The following is a 17,974-nucleotide window of genomic DNA, read 5'->3' as shown; positions in this document are numbered from 1 at the left end:
AATTACGCCAAATTATGATGCATATACTTTATTATTAAAAAAATCTGCTAGAAAAATAATATTTTACATAATAAAATACATAGTTTTATTTATTGTATATTTAAGTCTTCAGACTAATAATATATTTAAAAATTTTAAACCTTTGCACTCGCGAGTTCCGGAATTATATATTTGCCGCATTGTGTGGAAGAAGGCAGGTCTAGCCGTTCCGAAGATACGGGGCAAAAGTACCGAAAACGGTAACTCAGTTTTTAAGAGAACGGAGCGTCCGAGATTTGAAAATTCAAAAAAAATTTTACTTGTATTTGACAAGATGAAGAATCGATGAAATTTCATGAAGGTAGGTCTAGCGGTCTCGCAGATAGGAGGAAAAAGTAAAAAATGAGCCATTTTGGCGGTCAAAACTGATCATTAGACATATGCACATCAAATTATCAGATATTTTATAGAGATTTAACTAATAGACCAAGTGTCACAAAATTTTCACAGAATTTTACTAACAATATTGTGCATATAACACTATGAGTTTTATCGAAATCCGAGATGATAAGATTTTTTCATCAAAAATTTTTTAGTGCATTTGATCAGCTTCATTTTTGAGTTTCCGGCGGTTTTAACAAGGAAAGCATATGAGTATTAAATAATTATTATATGGCGATATTATTTCGCTATATTCCCTACCATTAATTTCCAATTCGGACCCTCTATCTGCCCTCCACGCCGAGGCAATAGCCAAAAGAGTGAGAATTTTTTTGGTACTTCTTTAACCTGCAAAATTTTCAAATGCGAATTATCTCGAAAACTAATAGACCAAGTGTCATAAAATTTTCACAGAATTTACTGACAATATTGTGCATAAACACTATAAGTTTTATCGAAATCCGAGATGATAAGACTTTTCATCAAAAATTTTTTTAGTGCATTTGATCAGCTTCATTTTTGAGTTTCCGGCGGTTTTAACCAGGAAAGCATATGAGTATTAAAATAATTATTATATGGCGTTTATTTTCGCTATATTCCCTACAAATAATTTCCAATTCGGACCCTCATCTGCCTCACACGCCGAGCAATAGCCAAAAGAGTGAGAATTTTTTTGGGTACTTTTTAACACTGCAAAATTTCAAATGCGAATATCTCAAAAACTAATAGACCAAGTGTCATAAAATTTTTACAGAATTTTACTGACAATATTGTGCATAAACACTATAAGTTTATCGAAATCCGAGATGATAAGACTTTTTCATCAAAAATTTTTTAGTGCATTTGATCAGCTTCTTTTTGAGTTTCGGCGGTTTTAACCAAGGAAAGCATATGAGTATTAAAATAATTATTATATGGCGTTATATATTTCGCTATATTCCCTACAATTAATTTCCAATTCGGACCCTCTATCTGCCTCACACGCCGAGCAATAGCCAAAAGAGTGAGAATTTTTTTTGGTACTTTTAACACTGCAAAATTTCAAATGCGAATATCTCGAAAACTAATAGACCAAGTGTCATAAAATTTTCACAGAATTTTACTGACAATATTGTGCATAAACACTATAAGTTTTATCGAAATCCGAGATGATAAGATTTTTTCATCAAAAATTTTTTAGTGCATTTGATCAGCTTCATTTTTGAGTTTCCGGCGGTTTTAACCAGGAAAGCATATGAGTATTAAAATAATTATTATATGGCGTTATATTTCGCTATATTCCCTACAATTAATTTCCAATTCGGACCCCTCTATCTGCCTCACACGCCGAGCAATAGCCAAAAGAGTGAGAATTTTTTTGGTACGTTTAACACTGCAAAATTTCAAATGCGAATATCTCGAAAACTATAGACAAGTGTCATAAAATTTTCACAGAATTTTACTGACAATATTGTGCATAAACACTATGAGTTTTATCGAAATCCGAGATGATAAGACTTTTTCATCAAAATTTTTAGTGTATTTGATCAGCTTCATTTTTGAGTTTCCGGCGGTTTTAACCAGAAAAGCATATGAGTATTAAAATAATTATTATATGGCGTTATATTTTCGCTATATTCCCTACAATTATTTCCAATTCGGACCCTCTATCTGCCTCACACGCCGAGCAATCGTCAAAAGAGTGAGAATTTTTTTTGTACTTTTTAACACTGCCAAATTTCAAATGCGAATATCTCGAAAACTAATAGACCAAGTGTCATAAAATTTTCACAGAATTTTACTAACAATATTGTGCATAAACACTATGAGTTTTATCGAAATCCGAGATGATAAGATTTTTCATCAAAAATTTTTTAGTGCATTTGATCAGCTTCATTTTGAGTTTCCGGCGGTTTTAACCAGGAAGAAAGCATATGAGTATTAAAATAATTATTATATGGCGTTATATTTCGCTATATTCCCTACAATTAATTTCCAATTCGGACCCTCTATCTGCCTCACCACGCGAGCCGAGCAATCGCAAAAGAGTGAGAATTTTTTTTGGTACTTTTAACACTGCAAAATTTCAAATGCGAATATCTCGAAAACTAATAGACCAAGTGTCATAAAATTTTCACAGAATTTTACTAACAATATTGTGCATAAACAATATGAGTTTTATCGAAAACCGAGATGATAAGACTTTTTCATCAAAAATTTTTAGTGTATTTGATCAGCTTCATTTTTGAGTTTCCGGCGGTTTTAACCAGGAAGCATATGAGTATTAAAATAATTATTATATGGCGTTATATTTCGCTATATTCCCTACAATTAATTTCCAATTCGGACCCTCTATCTGCTCACACGCCGAGCAATCGTCAAAAGAGTGAGAGAATTTTTTTTTGTACTTTTTAACACTGCAAATTTTCAAATGCGAATATCTCGAAAACTATAGACCAAGTGTCATAAAAATTTTCACAGAATTTACTGACAATATTGTGCATAAACACTATGAGTTTTATCGAAATCCGAGATGATAAGACTTTTTCATCAAAAATTTTTTAGTGCATTTGATCAGCTTCATTTTTGAGTTTCGGCGGTTTTAACCAGGAAAGCATATGAGTATTAAAATAATTATATATGGCGTTATATTTCGCTATATTCCCTACAATTAATTCCAATTCGGACCCCTATCTGCCTCACACGCCGAGCAATAGTCAAAAAGAGTGAGAATTTTTTTTTGTATTTTTACACTGCAAATTTTCAAATGCGAATATCTCGAAAACTAATAGACCAAGTGTCATAAATTTTCACAGAATTTTACTAACAATATTGTGCATAAACACTATGAGTTTTATCGAAATCCGAGATGATAAGACTTTTTCATCAAAAATTTTTTAGTGCATTTGATCAGCTTCATTTTTGAGTTTCCGGCGGTTTTAACCAGGAAGCATATGAGTATTAAAATAATTATTATATGGCGTTATATTTCGCTATATTCCCTAAATTAATTTCCAATTCGGACCCTCTATCTGCCTCACACGCCGAGCAATAGCCAAAAGAGTGAGAATTTTTTTGGTACTTTTTAACACTGCAAAATTTCAAATGCGAATATCTCGAAAACTAATAGACCAAGTGTCATAAAATTTTCACAGAATTTTACTGACAATATTGTGCATAAACACTATGAGTTTTATCGAAATCCGAGATGATAAGTTTTTTCATCAAAAATTTTTTAGTGCATTTGATCAGCTTCATTTTTGAGTTTCCGGCGGTTTTAACCAGGAAAGCATATGAGTATTAAAATAATTATTATATGGCGTTATATTTCGCTATATTCCCTACAATTAATTTCCAATTCGGACCCTCTATCTGCCTCACACGCCGAGCAATAGCCAAAAGAGTGAGAATTTTTTTTTGTACTTTTAACACTGCAAAATTTCAAATGCGAATATCTCGAAAACTAATAGACCAAGTGTCATAAAATTTTCACAGAATTTTACTGACAATATTGTGCATAAACACTATGAGTTTTATCGAAATCCGAGATGATAAGATTTTTCATCAAAAATTTTTTAGTGCATTTGATCAGCTTCATTTTTGAGTTTCCGGCGGTTTTAACCAGGAAGGCATATGAGTATTAAAATAATTATTATATGGCGTTATATTTCGCTATATTCCCTACAATTAATTTCCAATTCGGACCCTCTATCTGCCTCACACGCCGAGCAATAGCCAAAAGAGTGAGAATTTTTTTTGGTACTTTTTAACACTGCAAAATTTCAAATGCGAATATCTCGAAAACTAATAGACCAAGTGTCATAAAATTTTCACAGAATTTTACTGACAATATTGTGCATAAACACTATAAGTTTTATCGAAATCCGAGATGATAAGACTTTTCATCAAAAATTTTTTAGTGCATTTGATCAGCTTCATTTTTGAGTTTCCGGCGGTTTTAACCAGGAAAGCATATGAGTATTAAAATAATATTATATGGCGTTATATTTCGCTATATTCCCTACAATTAATTTCCAATTCGGACCCTCTATCTGCCTCACACGCCGAGCAATAGCCAAAAGAGTGAGAATTTTTTTTGGTACTTTTTAACACTGCAAAATTTCAAATGCGAATATCTCGAAAACTAATAGACCAAGTGTCATAAAATTTTACAGAATTTTACTGACATATTGTGCATAAACACTATAAGTTTTATCGAAATCCGAGATGATAAGATTTTTTCATCAAAAATTTTTTAGTGCATTTGATCAGCTTCATTTTTGAGTTTCCGGCGGTTTTAACCAGGAAAGCATATGAGTATTAAAATAATTATTATATGGCGTTATATTTCGCTATATTCCCTACAATTAATTTCCAATTCGGACCCTCTATCTGCCTCACACGCCGAGCAATAGCCAAAGAGTGAGAATTTTTTTTGGTACTTTTTAACACTGCAAATTTTCAAATGCGAATATCTCGAAAACTAATAGACCAAGTGTCATAAAATTTTCACAGAATTTTACTGACAATATTGTGCATAAACACTATGAGTTTTATCGAAATCCGAGATGATAAGATTTTTTCATCAAAAATTTTTTAGTGCATTTGATCAGCTTCATTTTTGAGTTTCCGGCGGTTTTAACCAGGAAAGCATATGAGTATTAAAATAATTATTATATGGCGATATATTTCGCTATATTCCCTACAATTAATTTCCAATTCGGACCCTCTATCTGCCTCACACGCCGAGCAATAGCCAAAAGAGTGAGAATTTTTTTTTGTACTTTTTAACACTGCAAATTTCAAATGCGAATATCTCGAAAACTAATAGACCAAGTGTCATAAAATTTTCACAGAATTTTACTGACAATATTGTGCATAAACACTATGAGTTTTATCGAAATCCAAGATGATAAGATTTTTCATCAAAAATTTTTTAGTGCATTTGATCAGCTTCATTTTTGAGTTTCCGGCGGTTTTAACCAGGAAGCATATGAGTATTAAAATAATTATTATATGGCGATATATTTCGCTATATTCCCTACAATTAATTTCCAATTCGGACCCTCTATCTGCCTCACACGCCGAGCAATAGCCAAAAGAGTGAGAATTTTTTTTAGTACTTTTTAACACTGCAAAATTTCAAATGCGAATATCTCGAAAACTAATAGACCAAGTGTCATAAAATTTAAATTTAAAAAAAATGAGCCATTTGGCGGTCAAAAATGATCATTAGACATATGCACATCAAATTATCAGATATTTTATAGAGATTTTAACAATAAGTATACATTTTGTTAACATTCCTATGGGCTCCGTACCAATGCTTATGCGTTAGACAGCGACGCGGCGCTTTCGCGCTTTATATTTTGTCCCTATGCAGTTAAAGCAGTACGATTGCTTTGAAAAAAAAAGTTCAGATCTTCCACAATATGTCAAAATAAAGAAAAAATTTTTTTTTTTCAAAAAAAAAATAAATTTTTTTTTTTTATAATTTTTTTTTAAAAAAAAAGTAATTTTTTGTCCAATTTATAGTTTCTTAAAAATCGTATTTTTTCAAAGTAATTTTTTTTCAAAAATGTTAATCGTTTTTAAAAAAAAAAAAATTTTTGGTACCGGAAGTTCCTGCAATTTGCCTTAAGGCACGATGCCTTAATTGCCTTAAGACAGAATTCCACTTACAGCTAGTTTATATTTGAAATTAAATATGCCTTTCCCCAAAACAAATCATTTTTTCACAAGTAGAATGATTTGATAGTTGAGCTTCTTTTATCTAATTTCTAGCCTGAAGTATCTGTGCTTAGCTAAATTTTTCCTTTACTGCTAATTTTTTTATCATTATAAGGTTATTACTATTTGATTCTTGTTAAGCATTATTTTCTTATTTTTTTTATATTTTTAATTCCACAACAGGTGCTCACAGCCAACCTCGGAACATTATTAGATTTACACTCTGTTGAAAAAGGATTAGAACATTTTCAGTCAACTCCGTATTTAAATTTTGAGAATTTTGTTTATTATTTGGATCGAGAAGTATTCAGTGCTCTTCCAAAAGAGTTGTCTTCCACACTCTTAAAAGAATATGGAGAAAAAATAGATGAGGTAATATTATTTGAATTTAAATAGATGTTGAAAACATTTTAACATATTAAATTTTATTTTAGGTGTGCTGGTTAGTTTGTCATCGCAAATATGTCGATCGGCAGAGGAAGGTTATACCCGAGGACAGCATTTATAAATTATTTAGAATATTTTGTTTATTAGCTGAATTAATTACGGAGGAGAAAAATGAAAACAAATTTGAGGTAATATATATATAATAATCATTCTTACATAAAATATACTAAATACTAAATAATCCGTTCAAAATAATAATGGCTAACTCATGTAAATTTGGAATTTCACTTAATCCACACAAATTTCTTTATACATTAAATTTATTATTAATAAAATATAGAGTTGTGCACTGAGGATTTTTTCAAATATATATTTACTACACAAGTTTACGTTTTGGTCATAAAATTCGCCATATAAACATAACATAAGAAACAATACAAATATACCTCGTTTATTTATTATTATTAAATAAATAAAAGAAATTTTTAAAATCTTTAAAATAATTTATTATTTTTGTAATTTACTGAGTTTTAATTACAAACAGTAGGTACTTATTAAATTTTTCAAGACTTGAAATGTAAATTTTTCAATGATGCATATAGTAGGTATCATTTTCCTCAAAAATTATTTTAAAAATAGATGTAATATGATTAGACATTCATTTGATTCCTAGATAATACGTCAATACGTTATTAATATAATAATTTTATTTGTAAAAATCCTGGTAGTAATTATTTTTATTTTTTAACGTAGTGGATAATAATTTATACCTAAGAAAATTATTTCTAATCAATATTAGTATTATTTAGGTACTCATTTGAACTATGAAATTAATTAGTTTCACTAGTTTGTATATTTATGTATTAAAGTACATATTTTCATGGGTATTCACAAATTTTAGTCTTGTCAAAGTGATTGTAATAATATTCTTTTTTATTAGTGGATATTGTATTTTATTAAGATATTATTTTGTCTTGTTGCTATAAAATAGATCATACATTTTATATGAATATTATTAACTCTATATAATTATGACAATATAAAAAAATGTACAAGATTTTTCACGCAATATTTACTAAACAAAATATTGTTTTGAATCGTTGAAAAAAGTACATAATGACAGAAAACAAATGATATTTGTGAAACAAAAGCATCTTTTGAAAAATTAACTAAAATTATACAATAACAATATTGAGTTATATATATTTTTTTATTATGAACACATTTCTTGTTAATTGTTTGTTATTTTTGTGTTTTTTTAAATTATTGTTCGAAATTTCATATTGTACTTATATATCATATTTGATCATTTCGACAGGCTTTACTGCATATTTCGGAGGCGAAGCAAATTTGTGAGCGCCTCGTACAAACTTTGGGATTGCAATGGGATGAATCAAATTGGATCGAAATCATGTCCCCGATTTTGGTTCTCCCGTTTTCTATGTTTTTGGCAATTATCGAAAAGAAATATTGCGGAGAGGGTACTGTTGACGAAATTGCCTTATCAGAAGCTATTGACGAATTGTACCAAACATACGTAGAAGACGTTGTAAAAAAGGTAACTGATTTGTATGTCATAATAATATTCTCTTCACCTTCGAGTAAAAAGACTCATATTAATGAGGTGCTAGATGTAAAATTCAATTCAATCCAATGTAAAATTTTATATTTAATTTTTTTTCGACAAGTACAAATTAAAAATCGACTTCAAAATATATAGGTTTTATTATTTTACAGGGATATTTATATAAAAAGGGAAACTTACTGCCATCAATGAAAGAATATTGGTTTCTCCTCCAACCCAATGTATTAACATATTACAAGGATTCAAATGGCAAAGAAGTTTGTGGATCAATGCCATTGGATCCATCAAGTTTCGTAACTCCAATAAATGAAAAAGATTGTCAAAAAATGCAAAATATGCAAAGAATGAATCTTGTAACAGGAGACAAAGTGGTTGAATTGGCGGCGGAAGATCACAAGTAGGTTGACATCATTCAATTAATTCTAAATATAATGACATCCAATAATAAGTTGATATTGTTTACTGCGTTTCAAATCTATGTAAATAATTTCAAAAACATGACAAATTCAATACTCAGGTTTTTTCAAACTTAAGTAATTATGATAGATACATGTAATTCAAAATGCTAATTTCATTCAACACATTAAATTAATACTAAATTCTTCAATTGAATGCTAAAGAATATGAAAGATCGAATTCAAAGTCGTTTTATTTCAAAATTTATTCATTTACTCTACGTGATGTACTTGATATATCTTTAAATTTTAATATGCAATAGAAATATTTCTAACTAACATATTGTACATATATCCAATTGTTAGTCATTAAAACATTTATTCATTTGTAATAATATTTTACATAATTACGTAATTCATTAATTTTAGAACGCGTTTGCAATGGATAACAGCAATTCAACTGGCAATAATGTATTCGAATGGAATTATCGGCTACCAAAGATCAATGGCAATGGAAAGGCGAAAACAGAGGGAACAACAATCAAATCAGGAGTTAACAAAACGATCAGAAGAAGCCAAAAGAATTGCAAATCATGTTCAAGAAGTCGAAGAAACTCGGGCGCAGTTGTTGCGAGAGAAATTGGTATGGTAAAGACATCATTTTTATATAATAAAAAACAATCGAAAGCAAGCTATTCAATTTTTTTATTTAAAAAGATATAAATGATAATATTAAAAATATTTTTGTTATTTGACTCCCAACTTTGACTTCAAATTCATTGAAACCTATATCGCACACTGAACTCAATCAATTTTTTCTTGTGTTATTTAACAGCTTATTATTAGTCTCAAAATGAAAAACATCATTACATTTTAAACTTATATAATTTTATTTAGTTTTTAGAGTCTGTAGAACAAACGCAAAGTAATTTAAAAAATACACTATTTAAAAACTATAACTTTAACATGTAAGCTCATTGTACGAATTATATAGTATTACATTTTTCCTATTTAGGCCCGAGAGGCTGCAGAGTCCCAAGCACAAAAATTGCAAGCAATCGCAGAGGAAGAATCGCAAAAAGTCCGGGAAATGCAAGACGCCCGCATGAATTTAGAACGAATGCTCGAAGAAGAAACTCAGGCCAAACGTGATGAAGAAATCGTACGAGCGCTCCAAGCCAGGTGAATATTTATAACTTTGAGCTTTTTTCTATGTTGCGCAGGGCTTTCGACGACACTTTTATATTTCTATTTTGAATTTGCATTTTTGTAACTGGCGTTACTGTTTTGCTCCTTTGGATCAAGGTACCACTTTTATTTTGAAACCATCACAAAAATTTCAAATAAATTTGTTAAATCATTTTTAACCGACTTCTGAAAGCAATAATCTGACTTCTGAAAATATTAATCAGTTAATGCTAGTGATATTACGTCACTAACATTTTATTCATAAGATACTATATTCTTTCTAGTTAACTTTCTAGTTAAGTTAGAGTAATCGCAAAAAATCGAAAATGAAATTGTTTTTATATCTTTACGTTTCAGAGGTTTCTGAATATTTTGGCATGCCTTAGAAAAAATGGATGTATGTGTGTGTATATGTGTGTGTGTGCGTGTGTGTATGTGTGTTTGGATTCAAATTTTCGTCGACGATTTCGGGAACACGGATGAAGCGATTTGAATAGTTCAAACAACATTAGATTTGTATTGATAAGGAAACGTGCTGATTAGTTTTTCGCGAAGGCAGGTCTAGCGGTTTCGGAGATCTCGTAAAAAAAGTAAAAAAAAATTCCATTTGGCGGTCAAAAATGATCATTAGACATATGCACATCAAATTATCAGAAATTTTATAGAGATATTAACAATAAGTATAAATTTTGTTTACATTCCTATGGGTTCCGTACCAATGCTTATCCGTTAGACGGCGGCACGGCGCTTACGCGCCTCGTTATTTTATCTCTGAGCAGTTGAAGCAGTACGATTGCTTTGAAAAAAAGTTCATAATTTCCAAAATATTTCAAAATACACTTTTCTTCAAAAAGTCTTTTTTTCAAAAAAAGTAAATTATAGTCAAAAATTTATAGTTTCTCAAAAATCTAATTTTTCAGAGTAAATTTTTTTCAAAAATGCTAATCTTTTAAAAAAATCAAAATTTTTGGTACGGGAAGTTCCAGCAATTTGCTTTAAGGCACGATGCCATGCGCCTCACTAGTTTAATTTAATGTTGTCTCTAATTTTTTCTAGCAAAATCAATAGTTATCATTACTGTTGTGGTTTGATTGGTTTGAGGTCAATATTATTTCAGAAAAATAATCTTTAAATATTTCTTACTATTCCCCATTGCTGTGGGGATAGTATATTATGTATTATAGGTATATAATTATTTTTCGAATTATAAAGGGAACTTGCTGCTGAATGGAAAAGGCGTGAAGAATTGGAACGATTACAAGAAGAGCAAAGATGTCTTTTAGAAGAAGAGCGTAGAAAAAGGCAAGAATTTGAACAAATACAACACGAAAAGGAAGGTCAACTGATAGGTAAATATTTTAACTAAAAGAGCTACTTAAAAATTGGAATTATATTTATTAAAACAATATTATATGTTTTTAGAAGCTAAAAAACGTTTAAAAGAATTAGAACAGCAACGAGAGAAATTGGATGCTGAGTTAAAAACCGCTCGAGAAAAAATGTTGGCATCAGAAGAAAGTAAAAACAATTTAGCACCTCAGCTTCGGGTAAGTTTAAATCAAGTAACCCAAACTGAATTTTATAAATTCAATCCATTTATAACATTTAATTTTTAAGGAACTTACAATATCTAGAGAAAAAAATAAACACATGCGCGGCAGACGTGCAATTTCTATGGTGTCGACTAATAATACTCTGGATTTTGAAAAGGATACATTTAGAGATGAGAAATCAAATAATGTTACTACTAGTTGATAATAATATGAAAGTATTCTTAACATTGATAATAATGTATATTGTGCCAGTGCCAATGCTGTGAAATTTTTATTAGAAGAAATATATATGATATTGTTAATGTAAGTATATCAAAGAAAAAATAAACTCACTATTTTGATAGCATCTACTGCTTTTTCTTAAGATTTAAATTAAATATAGGTATATATGTGTATATTATTGAATGTTTTTCAGCCAAATAATCAAAATCGTTCGTTATTTGTTGAAAAAACGATTGATTTTTAACTATTTATTTTGTAGAGTTTTAAAAAATATATATATTTAAATATTTTACGAAAAATTACACCTTCATATATACATTTTTACAATATCTCGCAACTTTTTATAAGATGCTGATATATTATATATTGTAAAATTATTTAGAACTGATTGACACACATACAATTAAGTAATTACAAGTATTTTATTTTCGAGAATTTGTCAAAAAAACATGCAAAAATATGTTTTAACGTCAAACAAAAAAAATCTAAAATCTAAAAACCAATAGTATTATGAGTGGAAATAATTTGAAAATAGGAACGCACTCCACTCTTCTGTACTATTATTAAATAATATGCCACGATAATAGTTTATAGAAGAATGGAAATAGTTCAATGTTTATACTTCACTTTCTTCTATTCAAAACTTATATTTCACTGGATAATTTTATGGGCGGTACATAAATTTGTTTGTTTGTTACTCTAAAAGATTGTACTCTCACAATGTTTATACTTGTTATAGTAAAAATATCATACCGGTATATAAATGAACTAAAAGTTTGTAAGGATAACCGTTTTGCTGTTCCTTATATTACCATATTCAATCAGCAAGTATATTGTAATTTTTGTAACAATTTTTCCGTATTTAACAGAAATATTATTTAAAAAAGGGTGTTAAGTTCGGTTTGTGTGGGTCAAAAAAAGTCGCTTAAAAACATACGATTTTCTGGTACTATGAATCAAAATAAGATAGTTGCTGAAGAAACCGCTAAAATGAATTTTGATGTCCCGTGCATTGACCAAAAAATAAGAATTACAATTTTAAAAATTCTAATTTGACCCATTTAGAGTGCCTCAATCGGGTCCAAATGTATGACCGACCCTCACTAACTTTGGAAGGCCGATCCACCGATGCCCATGCTGTACCCCCTGGGACCCCCCTTGAGTGGTTTTTCAAAATTTAACCCTTATCTTTGGGTCATTGCACGGGACATTTAGAAATATGGTTTCTTCAGCAAATTATCTTATTTTGATTCCCAGAATGTGCCTAAGTGATCTTTAAATCGAACTGCTCTAATATATATATATATATATATATATATATATATATTATATATATATATATATATATATTGATTGTTCCTTTTCCGAACAGTAAATCCAATAATAAAAAACAATTTGTTTTTTGAAGATGTTTAATAACGACGTTTCGGAACTAGGTACATTCCATCATCAGGTTTATTCTGTCAAATACAATGTTTTTTAAAAATATTGATTAACATTAATTAATGATGGTCATTACAGATTAATTAGAAAAAAATATAAAGGAATGGATTATGTACTGTGTAAAGAGTAATAAAAATTAACTACAAAAGGTTTTATATAAAATTGAGAAGCAAAAATTATTTACCTGTAATAATTTATATATCCATATCACTAATATTTTTTGTTAAAAACACTCGATTTTTTTGAGGATATTTGTAGATGTTATGACTTCACAAGACTAAAACACACTGATATGGAGTTCTGTCGGTCAGATGTAAGGGATATGTATGGAATTTAGGCAAGAATAATTTTTTATGGCTCTTGTATTGGTAATTTACGAAAAAAGAGGAAATAGTGCTTTAGTAAATGTTGAGAAATATTATGTATATATACATGCACACGTATATGCACACCTACATGCACAATTATATACACGAACATGTACGCAAGTACATGTATATAGTGTAAATACAAAAACATACATATAAGCACATATATGGATGTGCATATATTACAACATATATACATGCGTATATACACACAAAATTATTAAAGGATTAATTGTTTTTAATTAGGTTTAAAAAATTTAGATACGAGTCATGAATGATATTATGATCTGATCTTTTATTAACACAATTTGACAAATTCAAAAAGATTAAACTGCTTTCAAAAAAAAGTTTTTTAAAAGTACAATCCTCTCTATATAAAATATTGGGTTCAAAGGTAAAAATATGTGAATTTTCAATGGAATGTTGGACAAGAGTGCTTTGGAAACTTCGGCTTTTATGATGAGTGACGCTTAATTCATGTTGTCTCATTCTCTTATGAATGTATTGTGATGTTTGGCCAATGTATTGTTTTTGATAATTTTTGCAAGAGACAAATTGGTAACAAATTGTTTTTATTATTGAATTTACTGTTCGGAAAAGAAACAATCAATATATTGAAAAAATCCAGGACTTATGTATATATATATATATATATATATATATATATATATATATACATATATTACGTATATATGTCTGTGTGTGAATATATAAAGTGTGTAAACTTGTGTTTAAATCGCAATATCGTAATTGCTGACTAAACATCCCATATTCGTATGCATTTGCGTATCCCATGTGTTTATAATATACGAGTCCTCTTACAAATGAAACAACCGTCATGGAATTTGGAGACATATCCAGAATCCAGTCTACGGATAGAGAACATGTAAGTATCCTCCGCGGAATTAAGCTATGTCGGTTAATAGAATCAAGATGACATGTGTGCCGAGTGCGATTTCGTGTACGACTAGCAAGTAGTAACACATGCACGTAATCTGCTCGATTGTACACGGAAAATAATAATAATAGAACCAGTGGTGCATGGCATCGTATCTTAAGGCAAATTGTTAGAACTTCCTGTACCAACAATCAATTTTTTTTAAATTCACTTTTTTTTAGAACTTTGAAAAAAATTTTTTCATCGACTATTTCAACAGCAATCGATTCCAATTGATAGCTAGATCTGCTTATTGGTTTTTGGCAAAGGCAAGTCCAGCGGCTTCGGAGATATGAAGCAAAGAGCGCTAAAAGTGCCAGTTTTTTAAAGGACGGATTAACCGATTTGAATAATCCAAAAAACATTCGATTTGTAATGATGGGGAAAAGTGGTGATTAAATTTTGGCACAGGCAGGTTCAGCCGTTTTGGTGATACAGAGTTAAATGTCCAAAAATGCCAGTTTTTGAAAGAACTAAGCATCTGATTTGAATGATTTAAAAAGCTTTCTGTTTGTGTTGACAAAATGATTGCTTTTGGGTAAACAAATTTTGTTTAAATTTAATTTTTTTTAATTTAAAAAAAAAAACTATTTTTTTTTGGATATCGAAAACCAATTCGGATTTTAATTCTAATTTAGTTAAAGTTCTACACATCACTTATAATACTACATATAATTATAACAATCTATTTGAAAAATTTAGGAATTTATGGAAAGTTCCAGCAATTTGCCGTATGGCACGATGCCATACACCACTAGTATATTTTTGTTTAACTTAGTTAAAGAATGAGCAGAGATGTTTTCCAAAATAATATAATAAATATTAAAGAAAACACATTTCTGGGTTAAGCAACACGCCATTCTTTGAATCTGATTTACAAATAATAAATTTCTTTTAAACTATATTATTATATTCTGCTGAATAAGCCTTACAGTCTTGATAATATTTATAATCCAATATATCCAATTATTTGGTTTCAAAAAACCATTTTAATAAAAATTAATAGTAATCATTTATTGACTTGTCAGGAAAGCAACTACTATGTCAATTACTTAACCATGAGAAATGATCATAATACATTATAATAATATCAATATCAAAATGAAATATTATTATTTTATCATTTCTTGTCATAATAATTAAGCATTCGTGACGTTTTCTTTATAATATTATCAGAAATGTTCAGACTGCAATTCAACTGTAAAACTAATGTAATTTCCATGTACTATTTAAATTTATTCACTATTTTTGCGATAAGGTGCATAATATATTTCGCATTAAGTACATGTAGCATAACTTACTCAAACAAATATTCGTTGGATTTTCGAACAAAGAGGCGCTCGGGTACATGCAGCGCCATCTTCGCACGCTCCGTAGTCGCACATCTACAAGTTCTTTTTGCATATCTATGGTTTATGCCAGTCTGTGGAATGTCATTGCATAAAATCATTTTCTCATCGGAGTTGGTCAAAAAAACATCGTGGAATCCAGAGGGCCTCTTGCCATTTGCTGTCTGGAATATAATTTGGTATGTTGTACTAGTGCTAAGTACATTTCGCTTTGCGGATTCACTAGGATTTTATTTCGTGTTCGACAGTGTTGCGTCATACTTTGTTCAAGTCTTATTAGTGTCATAGACACCGGATATATTTTATTTCATAATGTCTACTGTTAAATAAAACTGTTTAGTTGGCCTTGTGCAATATATTCGAAAAGTGATTGTGATTTGTGAATATTTTGGACTCGGTCCTGAGACTTTCGGGAATAATATAATTTATTTTATATTCACTATTGTTTATACAAATATAAAATACTATTTTTCAAAGTTTTTGCTCTAATTGGAAGACACAAAGTGAAAGTAAATCTGAACTACTATTTCATGTTTACTTTTATCATCGAGACTTTCGTGAGTATCTGTACAAATTGTTAAATTCTAAGTGTTATTTAAATCATTACTATCTTCTAACTCACTTCAATTTACAGATCTGACAAATTATGTACATTGGACCACAATCATTACGTCAAGAATTTTAAAGCAAAACTAGTTTATTATAGAACTGCTTTGTGTTCAATGTACTATTTTATCCACTTAAAATAGTCATTACAATTTGATTGAAAACTGCATTGCACACGAAGACAGCTTTGGTGACGTTTAATGATGTTCATCACAATTCAATACTAATTTCTGTATTTTACAGGTGCAGGTACGTTTGAATTTGTGGCATTTTGTGCAGAATCATTCAGTTTTCATGTCACTGTAATGCACTAATTGTGGTTTTATTGGAATTGCATTTGGTATGAATGTATTTATCGAACAGTGAATTTACTCAAGATATTCATTAATTGATACTTTTAGTTTTTGCTTTATCTTTTACAAATTTACGAAATCATTAAAGCATTGGCTTTCATGAATCAAATGACCATTTGCATGATTTGCATTCTTAGTTCTCGTATCTAATAATACTAACAAATACTAACAAACACTAATCCATTCTACTACTACTACTAAAATATAATGTGGTCGTTTGAATCTTTTAAGTCTATGCAATGTGGATTTGAAGTATTACATTACATTTCAATTTTTATTATTTTGAATTCATGTTAATGCATTTCATATAAAACCAAGTGCGATTATTAAACTGCTAGAAACTACCCAGAACTATATTTCTGGGCATCAAGATGAAATCACATGAAAACCACAACGTATCATATCAAATAAATTATTAAGTATCGAATGGCCAAGTAGTATCGAGTGAAAATTCAATTTACATTTATTTTATTTTATTAACCAATTTTATTTTATATTATATTTATATTATATGTATATACTTTATTTATTCTTTACTAGATCTACTGATTTGTAACTTCATAATTTGTTTTTTAGGCATATTTGATCGGACACTGTGATTATTACACAACGGTCAACTGGAATGATACGATCAAAATATTTGGAAAGCATTCAAAGTATGAATAACTTAGAGATTTATCAAACAATGACATTTTCAAGACCATACAAACTTATTCAAGACTTATAAATAAATGCTCTTTGAAGGAGACTAAGAAGAAAGTTCAAGTAAGTGTCTCAAAATCAATATTTAGCTTATCATTATTTTCACATGCTGTTAATTTTTTATTTTATTTCATTGTTTTTATAAAATCTTTTTCATTCAAGATTGAAAATTCAAACTCTACACAGACCCCATCACGATGGATTGTTCGGTAACGCATAAACACTTTTATAAATTCTCTATACAACATCAATGTTTACATTTCTAATGTTTTTTCATTCCAGATCCTGGTTCAGCTGCCAATTCAAAAATGCAAGAATATTCATTCCGACTACTTTACTAGGAATCTCTAGAAAACATTTAATCAGGTGTGTGTTTATCCATAACCAGTATAAATGCAAACATTGCTAAAATATTTCTTTTTTTTTCTCAGGTCCTTTCAACTTCTGCTGCTCTGCACACAGACTCCTTCACCAGGAACATTTAATCAGGTGCGTGTTTATCCATAATCAGTATAAATGCAAACATTGCCAAAATATTTCTTTTTTTTCTCAGGTCCTTTCAACTTCTGCTGCTCTGCACACAGACTCCTTCACCAGGAACATTTAATCAGGTGCGTGTTTATCCATAATCAGTATAAATGCAAACATTGCCAAAATATTTCTTTTTTTTCTCAGGTCCTTTCAACTTCTGCTGCTCTGCACACAGACTCCTTCACCAGGAACATTTAATCAGATGTGTGTTTATCCATAAACAGTA

General features: G+C 29.5%; 2 protein-coding genes across 2 annotated transcripts in view; both read left to right on the top strand.

Annotated features, from left to right (window-relative positions):
• LOC113373502 (differentially expressed in FDCP 6 homolog) overlaps nt 1-11,439 on the top strand; it is a 17,657-nt gene extending 6,218 nt beyond the window's left edge. The window contains exons 2-10 of the mRNA XM_026613795.1: nt 6,313-6,501; nt 6,564-6,704; nt 7,835-8,074; nt 8,254-8,498; nt 8,926-9,139; nt 9,512-9,678; nt 10,897-11,033; nt 11,107-11,231; nt 11,302-11,439. Coding sequence (XP_026469580.1) covers nt 6,313-6,501; nt 6,564-6,704; nt 7,835-8,074; nt 8,254-8,498; nt 8,926-9,139; nt 9,512-9,678; nt 10,897-11,033; nt 11,107-11,231; nt 11,302-11,439 — 1,596 coding nt within the window. The remainder of the gene's footprint in view (nt 1-6,312; nt 6,502-6,563; nt 6,705-7,834; nt 8,075-8,253; nt 8,499-8,925; nt 9,140-9,511; nt 9,679-10,896; nt 11,034-11,106; nt 11,232-11,301) is intronic.
• Nucleotides 11,440-14,094: 2,655 nt separating this feature from the next.
• Nucleotides 14,095-17,952, top strand: LOC113373501. The gene is made up of 7 exons (XM_026613794.1): nt 14,095-14,156; nt 17,187-17,280; nt 17,380-17,426; nt 17,500-17,583; nt 17,649-17,706; nt 17,771-17,828; nt 17,893-17,952. The coding sequence occupies exons 1-6, from the start codon at nt 14,095-14,097 to the stop codon at nt 17,822-17,824; spliced, it is 399 nt and encodes a 132-aa protein (XP_026469579.1). The 3' UTR covers nt 17,825-17,828; nt 17,893-17,952.
• Nucleotides 17,953-17,974: the final 22 nt, after the last annotated feature.

The sequence above is a fragment of the Ctenocephalides felis genome, unplaced genomic scaffold (genome assembly GCF_003426905.1).
Source record: "Ctenocephalides felis isolate EL2017-DRISC unplaced genomic scaffold, ASM342690v1 CF-g0.4_SCAFFOLD_01604, whole genome shotgun sequence".
Lineage (NCBI taxonomy): Eukaryota > Metazoa > Arthropoda > Insecta > Siphonaptera > Pulicidae > Ctenocephalides > Ctenocephalides felis.
The sequence above is the reverse complement of the archived record's forward strand: the minus strand, read 5'-3'. Positions and strand labels throughout refer to the sequence as shown.

Coding starts and splice junctions, on each gene's coding strand:
- LOC113373501 (XM_026613794.1), top strand. CDS start 14,095: ATGAAACAACCGTCATGGAATTTGGAGACATATCCAGAATCCAGTCTA. Junction 14,157..17,186: donor AGTCTACGGATAGAGAACAT/GTAAGTATCCTC, acceptor TGAATAACTTAG/AGATTTATCAAACAATGACA. Junction 17,584..17,648: donor TCTAGAAAACATTTAATCAG/GTGTGTGTTTAT, acceptor TTTTTTTCTCAG/GTCCTTTCAACTTCTGCTGC.